General features: G+C 36.1%; 1 protein-coding gene across 1 annotated transcript; it reads left to right on the top strand.

The window, feature by feature from the left end:
- Window positions 1–3444: 3444 nt before the first annotated feature.
- LOC132126725 (keratin, type I cytoskeletal 19-like) lies at window positions 3445–8148 on the top strand. The gene is made up of 9 exons (XM_059538176.1): window positions 3445–3823; window positions 4486–4614; window positions 4892–4974; window positions 5138–5294; window positions 5383–5544; window positions 6036–6161; window positions 7227–7447; window positions 7550–7644; window positions 7736–8148. The coding sequence occupies exons 1-9, from the start codon at window positions 3542–3544 to the stop codon at window positions 7840–7842; spliced, it is 1362 nt and encodes a 453-aa protein (XP_059394159.1). The 5' UTR covers window positions 3445–3541; the 3' UTR covers window positions 7843–8148.
- The last annotated feature ends 1491 nt before the right edge of the window (window positions 8149–9639 follow it).

The following is a 9639-nucleotide window of genomic DNA, read 5'->3' as shown; positions in this document are numbered from 1 at the left end:
AGCAGCAAAACGAGCATTTTTTGTACAGCTAAAATTAGCTGGAAGGGAATGATACCGGGAGCCTCGCACATAAAATTTTACAAAAACACAGTAAAAATAAGGGGGATAAAAACTGGTTGGGGCCAGAATAAATGCAGCCACGTCCGGAAAGCAACAATTAATACAATGTTCTAGATGTTTAATAGTTAGGCTATATTAATGCTGAAAACGCAATGTGAATCTTAATTGTACACTGACTCCTAGTAGTGTGGATATATCACACAAAGCAAGTTTTCTGTTACAAATGGTAAAGTGTTTCAGTCAGCCATTATTGATTTTTTTTTTTTTTTTTTGCAATATGGGATGGTTAACCTGAGAAACTTAGTAGTATTCTGCTGGCAATTACATCACGGTCCCCAAGAGGCGACCCGCTCCGTGTAATAAAACAGTATTTAGTGGGATATGACTGTCTTCATCTTTATCACACGTGAGTCAAATTCTTCACACACGATGACACAAAACACATATAGCTGCAAGTATATTTAATGACAGAAATCATTACAGAGTTTATACGGTTAAATAATCAGTTTGTACTCCGACGCCCAAAATCCACCCAGCCTTGATAATCGGTAACGCAGTCCTCCCGCTGGATGATTTCTACCGAAAAACACAGGCGGAGAACAGCAAGTAAGAGCGAGGCTTCGTTTCTTCTAATGGTTTTCCCTTTCAGAGACACGCACCTGACAGAGCCTGTAAGAGCTGGCGGGACATGAGCTCTCGCTGATCCTCCGATAAATGCACGGAACGACTCGCACGGGACCGAGGTCTCTCCGGTGGTCTCTCCGGTGTCTCCGGTGGTCTCTCCGGAAGCCGTTCCGTCACCTCTGTGTTCGCAGGTGCGTCTTCGGACAGAGGAGAGGCCACACATGCCGCCGCCAGCATCATTATAGCGGTCAATACAACACACTTGGCCATCACGTCTGTGAAAAACAAGTGGTTTGAATTTGTTGGTGTCAAATTATGATACAAAAATAAATACAAATGCCCACATTCCTGCTAGACATCCAATTTGGAAAATGGTACATGGTTTCTAGCTGGTTATTAACTGAAACCAGCTAAAATGTCCACTTCGTGGCTTAATTGTTAATTGCTGATCCAAGATGGTCTGCCAGCTTTGAATCAGCCTAAAACCAGTTTAGACAATATCTAATAAACATTTAAGTTTTCAAGATGATAATTTAAGTTTTCAAGCATGGATATTTAAGAAAGATCTGATTTACCTGATAAGTGCTGAGCCAGAAAGGTTTTCAACAGTGTAAGGATAAAACCTTGTAATACAGAATTACAGGTCAGTCCCTTTATATTACAAAAGAAAAAAAAAAAAGAAAAAAAAAAGTGTGAATCAATAGAGTTGATAATTGCTCAGGAGGGGGAGCATGTTTAAACAAAAATAAGTCAAACATGAGCGTAAACTGTACATGGGAAATTCAATGGCTATTTATGAGAATTTAACATAGCAAGCATTACAAAACCAAACGGTCAGGAAAGTTGTAGCGGTTAAATAATGGGAAACAGCATTAAAATGAATTTGACCTGTAAAAAGGAATTAACAGTGGGTTTTTTATTCATGTCATCGTCCGAGTTCTCATCTAATCAATTGTCCTCTTGTAATATTATATGATGTGAAATCAATCAGTGACCTTTTTAAAATTGTCATTATTGATTCAGATGAACTGGTGGAGAAAGGCTGTGACGCAGAACTTTTGATTTTATTGCCGAGGAGGGGTCTGTTGCTTCCTCTCAGGACCATTAGTTTTATGTACCTAAAGATTTTACTCAAGAACTCAATTCTATATCCTGTGTATGAAGTGAGCAAACAATTGCCAGTCCACCATTGAATGCATGGTCTAGGTATGACATCAGATGCTGCTCGATTCTAGCTTTTTCCCCATTTCTATATCTTTAGCATTGGTTATTGATGATATAATGGCAGTCACATTTCATCCAGTCTATTAATTTGTGGAAAACACATTAAATATTCAGTTCTCATTCGATGACTGAAGCAAACCATTTCTGTATGAGCATGGTTTTAGTTTCTGAATCATATTTCATTTTGAATTTCTTTTTGGGGAGCATTAATTAATGAATGTCAGGATGAAATGCCTGTTCTGCAATTAAAAGACTAATTACAAGAATGCAGAACAACCTGAAAACATGTATGAGAAAAGAAAATGTTCTGAAGAATATCAGCATCCAGTTTTGATTACCACTGAAATTCATTGTATAAAGATGAACTGTGGAACTGTGGAACTATATACAAGTTCTTTTAAGTTCCACAGAAGAAATAAAGTCATAGGTTTGGACCGTGGGAGAGTTTTTATTCAGGTGAGCTACTTAGAATAAATATTTGAACAGATCTGCTTTCACTATTAATATTTAAAAAGCTTGTGTCTGCAAAATCTAAATCATGTGATCTACGCAACATGGAAAGATAAAAAAAAAAACAGGAAACTGTATGATAAATATATTTTACCTTGAAAAAAATATTTAAAACATTTTTAAAAGGACACTCTAGAGTAGACAAATGATTTTCAATACTCAAAAGAAAGATGCATTCAACTGATAGATTTTGAAAATCTACCGGGGGGGGGGTGGGGGGGAGGGGGGGGGTTACATGTATTTACAAGTAAAAATCCACAGAGTGAAAAATTTTCTTTGAAATGGGTCAAGCCTCATGAATTTGCATGTAAGTTCTGACAGTAGAAGTCAAAATAGCTTGAAAGCATGATTGATTTCCTATGAATTTTACCATTCACCCATTTTTAAAAAGTCAACAGCTATATCCCCTCTCTGTCAACTCTACCAGCTAATCCGTTTTATCAGGGGTTACATCTGTACGTTTCAAGAGATGGTGACATTAGGCTACTGAAGGTTGAAAAATGTACTTAAGAGATGTGTTTTACTTTATTCTGACACATGAATCCATTCGTCATGATTGATGGTTAGTCTTCCGATACATGGCATTTGAGTGTGTTTTTGTTCCAAGCTTAAGAAAGAAATGTTTTTGTCATGTTACCGAAATGCCAAAGCAAAACCTGATGAATGTTGTGGTGAATCCACAAAAGAAATAAACATCAGAAAATTCGGTTAAAGATATGTCACATGTATGTGTGTAATTAAAGGCTGCATTTAAAAGAGGAAAAAGTTATACCTTTTCATAAAAGCCACTGTTAATATTTTTTTAACTGGCACATGTCCAACACAAACAATCAGTTTGTACAATAGTTAAACAGTTAAAGATGAAATCATTCTAAGCCACAAATCATTTTACAGGTTTGTGAAGGTAAAGGGTGTGATTGCATGTTTTGAAGTCAATGGTTTTATTCTGTGTCTGGGCACAGTCAGGTCTCACTCACATTCCATCTATTCACTGGAACTGGAAATCTGACACCGTGTGGGATGCAACAGGGCTATATAAGACACTCTTTAGTGCAAATTAGTTTAGGTGCTTAGTTTCGACATTAAAGGACATCCTAACTTGCACAGATCTTCTCGCTCAGCCATGTCGGTCCGTCGCAGCAGTAAGACGTTCACCACTCGGAGTGTGTTGGGGTCATCTTCCTCTGGTGCACTGGTCATGAACGGAGTGGGGAGTTTAGGGGCCTCTTTGTCTTTTGGTGGACAAAACTACGGCAGTGCTGGGGGCTATGGTGGCCGCCTCTCCAGATCTTTGTCCACTTCATCTTTGATGACAGCTGGTCATGGTTATGAGGTCACGTTGCATGGCAGTGAGAAGCAGACAATGCAGAACCTCAATGACCGCCTGGCTTCTTACCTGGAGCGGGTATGGTTAACTTGAAATTGTAAAAGAAATTATATTTAAAAAATCTTAAAATCTTCTTCTAACGAACACTGATCAATGATTTTTAAAACACATATTTATTAAAAAAAATATATACTTAAATATGTTTATAATGCTTGTACGTGTCAATAGCAATAACAATCTTAAACTCTTTAAAAAATAAAACTATAAAATTATTCTACGTAATAAATATTATCTTGTAAAAGCCAGACTAGAAATCCTAAAATGATTTTTAAGTAAATGTTATAGCATGCTATATTTACATTCTGTCTAATGTATGGAACGATGCCTTTAATAAAACGTATTATAATTGTTAATTTTATTGAATTTTTTTGTCTGTTTTTAAGAAAAAGAAATGTAGCAAGGTTGTTCATTTTATTATTTAGTAACATTGGATTACTGTATGTGGATAGTTATTGTCATATTTTCATGTTTTTTTTTCCATAATCAGAAAATTCAAATAACTTTATTTCTGTAATTTTAAATCAAGTCTTAAAATTTCTGCATTTTCTGAAATCAAATGATGTAAGATTGTACAATAACAATTCAGTTACATTCATCCTTGAGATTATGTGGGCTGAACTTTTGCCTCGTCTCGTCTTTAATGATTTTCTGAAGATCTGTGCATGTGTTTTGTGTTTCAGGTGCACACTTTAGAGCAGGCCAACAAGAAACTTGAGCTGCAAATTAAGGAGTTCTATGACAAAAAGAGTCCGCTGCAGGGCAAAGACATGAGTGCTTATTTCAAAAGCATATCAGAAATCCGCACACAGGTAGAGCTGCTGTCAATCATCCCAAAGATCCACACCCTTGAAATGATTGAAATGGCATGTGGTGAACGATGCCTCACCTTGTGCCATTATGCCATGCTTTGTGTTTCAAATATCACACATACCACAGGGCAATCCTGTTCACACACTGTTAAGCATCCGTGTTAAACAGAGTGATACTTTCTCTTTTAAAAAAAAAAGAGAGGCATGATGTTGTTATGCTAATTTAAATGATATATGAACATCCACTGATTAACCCACATTTCTATTTTTCCAAAAGATTAACAGTCGTTATGTGGAGAACGCTAAGCTCCGTCTGAGTCTGGACAACACCAAGCTCGCAGCTGAAGATTTTCGGCTGAAGTATGTGATGTGTTACACCAACACTCAGATTTTCAGACTGCAGATTTCTTTTACATTTCAAATAAAATTACACAGAATGTTTAATTTTCAGTGTTAGTTGCTTCATCTTCAGGATTATTGTTTAAGAAATACCATATACTCCTTTTCTCCTTGGCTTTGGCAGGTATGAGACGGAAATGAATCTGCGTTTGATCGTGGAAGCGGATTTGGCTCGACTGCGGGGGGTTCTGGGGGAGATCAAACTCTCCGTTGGAGATCTAGAGAACCTGCTTACTGGACTGAAAGAGGAGCTGCTGTTCATCAAGAAAAACCATGAAGAGGTGCCTACTCAGTGCACCCTAACACATTTAACCAATTATTACACAAGAACAGTTTTTGGAAGAGTGAACGCTTCTTTCTTTTGCACAGGATCTGCATTTGTTGCGGCAGCAGCAAAGCGGTTCTGTTAATGTGGAGATGGACTGTGCAGGTCAGTCAAACATTGACAAGGAGCTGCAGGAGATGAGAGCGCAGTATGAGATGCTTATTGAGAAAAACCGCAGAGAGGCTGAAAAATGGTTCCAGAGCAAGGTGAGCCAGTAAGACAAGTTCACCTTCAAGAAAACAATATGTCAGGCCTAGCAGAGGCGGATGAACTTTCCTCTGAAAGGTCACAGGATTCTAAGATATAAAAAGAGTGGAATGTAATTCATTGTCTCAATGTTTTTTAAAGTAAATCCCCTAATAATGATTGAAATGCCAGCTGTCTGATGATACGCTTCAGAACAATGGTCTGTATAAAAGGAATGCGATTTGCGATAGTCAAGTAATCATTAAGTCTTTCTTTGTTGTAAAAACTTCCGAATATTTCGCATTTGTCTGGCTTAGACAACTGTAGGGGGAGGAAAGTATTTTAACTCAGTCTATGATAACATCCCAAAGTCATTATATACTCTCATGGTAATTATTAATTATGTTATGTTTTGTAGCAAATTTGTATGAATTCATTCCAATAGGGCCCTATGAAATCCATTTTTATCATCATATATTCCTCAGTCCTTTATCGGTGTCATTATTTTTAGGCGGAGGTGCTGCAGACTCAAGTGACCAGCAGCTACACTGAAATCAAGACCTCTCAGACTGAGCTCACTGATCTGAAGAGAACTTTCCAGAGCCTGGAGATAGAACTACAGGGGGTTCTCACAATGGTATATTCTCACAGGAGATATCTGATGATCTCTGCTTATTTTTCATTATACAACAGTTATTTCCGGTACTTGAATGTGATTGGCTGAGCAGCATTCCAAAAGCGATATTATAGGCACCTTGACTTTTTACTGTTCATTCCGTTTTTTTGTAAAAATCCAGTCATCTTAATAGGAATTCACACAATCGGGAACATCTTGTGAGATGGAGCAGATTTTGCAATCAGTGGGTCATGTGAATTCATCTCATTGACCAGCAGAAGGCTTCTGCATCAGTCATTTCAATAGGAATCCACTGATTCGAGTCAAGTTACTGTTTAATGAGTCACTGAACATTCAAAAACAAATATTCTTTGCCAGATAGAAGTGACTGTGAGCAGCAAATCATTAATTCAACCAATTAGTTCAGAATTGTGACTTTTTATTTCACAGTTCTGAAATTTTCTCACGAATACGAGTTTACTTCTTCTAGATTTAAGAGATATAAAATAAAATATATCTCAGAAATAAAGTCAGAATTGCAAGATATAAAATCGCAATTGCATGTTATAAAGTCAGAATTGTGAGAGATTAATTTGCAAATTTGTCTTTTTTTCCTCAGAATTGCGACTTTATATCTTGCAATATTTCAATTCTGACTTTCTAACAAGCAATTGCAAGTTTTTTCCTTAGAATTGGATTTTATAACTCTATAACTTTATAGCTTATATCTCACAATTCCATGAAAAGAAGTCCGATTTGTGAGATATAATCTTGCAATTGCATGAAAAAAGTCAGAATTGCAAGATAAAACATTTTTAATTTTTTATTCAGTAGTGTGGGCTTCCATAGATAGTTGTATGCATGCATTTGTTGCCAAAAATAACTAAAAATGTTGTGCCTAAAATGTAAGCTACTAAGTATTTATTTCTTATTTATTAAATGCTATAAAAACAGTTATGCTCACACTCTCAATCATGCTATTGAACTTAAGTAATTGAAACAGCTAGTGGACTTAACATGGGCTATAATAAAATATTTCCACCTTTTATTTAATTTACATTCTATGTTAAAACTCATTTTGCACAGAAAAACAATCTGGAGCAGAGTTTGGCTGATGTTGGCATGCGTCATTCGGCCCAGCTGAGTCAGCTTCAGTTGCGTATAGACCAGCTGCAGGAGGAGCTTCAGAGACTCAATGCCAACATCCAACAACAGGCTTCAGAGTACCAGATACTGCTGGACATCAAGATGAGGCTGGAGATAGAGATCGCTGAGTACAGGAGGCTGCTGGACGGAGAAGCTCACGCGTACGTAGAACAGATTTATTTTAGCTGTTTTAGTAAGTTAAGTTAGTGAGCTTGTGTGCTGTATCAGCTTTGAGACCCTGAGTATGTCATTGTGTCCTGTAGGACCTTCATAAGCACATCAGCATCTTCCACGACTAAAACTTCTGTGACAGAAACAGAAACTGTGACCAAGATGGTGGAGATACAGGAAGAGGAAGGTGAGTGAAATGAAATTCTCAGCCAATGCAGTGCAGAAATGAATGAAAACAAGCAGTAATACATATGCATCTGTTTGGTAAACCCTTACAGAGCATAACCCTCACCTCCAGCGCCGAGTGAAGGTCATTGTGGAGGAGATTGTGGATGGTAAAGTCGTATCTTCTTCTGTTGAGGAGAAACTCCAAGAAATTAGCTGAGAAGATAAAGCAACAGCAAAAAAAGAATAAAAAAAACTAATTGTAAACTAGAGTATAAAGATAAATGTTAACTCTAGGGTGACAATACGTTCTCTTTTACCCTGGCATACATATTATCCAAATATGCATACATATTATGTATGAAAGCTGTAGAAAGCATGTCAACAGGAAAACAAAACCAAATTATGCAATTTAGAAGTCTGACTTAGAGCAAAAGAGCTCTTATTGTCACCCTAGTCAATGCAAAGATTAAACACAATACCAGTCTTAATTCTGTGACAATAAATTGGTATTTTTGGGCTTTAATTTTTCTTTAATAAATATTATAATATAAAATGTGTTTATAATTAACAGTATAATTTTAGCATCTTATTTTTACTAGAAGTGTGGTGTTAATGTTGGTGTGTTTTGGATACGAGCCACTAGGTGTCGCAGTACGTCAATAACTCAGACGTGAGAGGGTGAATGTAAGGAAATTAACCAAGAAATGGTTAAACTGATGAAATTAAAGTAAATAAAAAAGGGCAAAAATGTTAAAAATGAAAATAAAAAGGTTTTATACAACATATCTAAATGTAGAAATGTACTTGTCTATAAATGCAGGATCCTGGCCACTAGGTGTCATAGTACATCTAGTGTATTTGTTGTGATAGTCATGCATGTCGTCATTCTTATATATTTGCACATTTGTATATACCTATCATATATCAAATGCTAAATTTACAATTTGTAAGGATGGAAATCACAGTATCATATTTAAGGGAATTTCATTTCCAGTTAAAAGAGAACTTTATTTTGAGTGGATGTTGCCATTTTGTGCCATATTTGAGTGCTATGAAAAACTATCAGTTAACTAATAAACATTTCAGGATATATTGCCTTATTTAAAGGGATAGTTAACCCCAATTTGTGCCAAACCGGTATGAGTTTCTTTCTTCTGCTGAACACAAAAGAAGGTATTGTGAAGAATTTGGGTAACCAAACCGTTGGACCCCATTGACTCACAAAGTATGGAAAGAGATAAAATGGATGTAAATGTGGACCAGAACCTGTTTGGTTATCTTCTTTTGTGTTCAGCAGAAAAAAGAAGAAGAAAAAGAAGAAGAAATAATTCAATTAGGTTTGGAACAATTTAAGGAAGAACTATCCCTTCACAATTTTTTTATTATACAATCAGAATCTCAAAAGATGGATAAATATATCAACATTAAAATGACTTTCTAATGTAAGCTTACTGGTAATCTCATATTGAGCAATCACGTGCTGAGCAATAAGAACTGCTTAAGTACCTGAGCTTGACTAATGCATGATTCTGCTAAATGTTTTTTCTTAAATTACAACACAAGTCCAAAGTAAGCTCAAAGGATAATACAATGATAAACTGTTTGGTTAATGGGTAAATTACTTTTAAAGCAGGTGTTAAAATAGTATACTTAGTATTTCTAAATGAGAGATAGAGCTGAAACAGGTTTTATTTTGTGCTCACAAGCTGTGGGAATTCAGGTAAAACATTAAAGTTGGTGGGGGGTGGGGTATGCCTGTTATATTCTTGCAAATATAGAAGGAATAAAATAAAAACAGTTCTCTTTACTCTGTATGTCTTGTGCATTTTATTGTTAACTGGTTTTGAAATATGAGACAGGAATTAAAACCTTTTTGCACAGTGATGAACAGAATCTTGGGTGATGTTCTAATATAAAGACTTTATTGCTCCTTGATAATGAAGATTACTAGTATTCGGAGCCGTGCATATGATATGCAGAGGAAAAACGTTTGGGGGCAGTTTTAAAATGGGCA

Source organism: Carassius carassius, chromosome 44 (assembly GCF_963082965.1).
Source record: "Carassius carassius chromosome 44, fCarCar2.1, whole genome shotgun sequence".
Classification (NCBI taxonomy): domain Eukaryota; kingdom Metazoa; phylum Chordata; class Actinopteri; order Cypriniformes; family Cyprinidae; genus Carassius; species Carassius carassius.
This window is presented reverse-complemented; position numbering and strand designations above follow the sequence as displayed.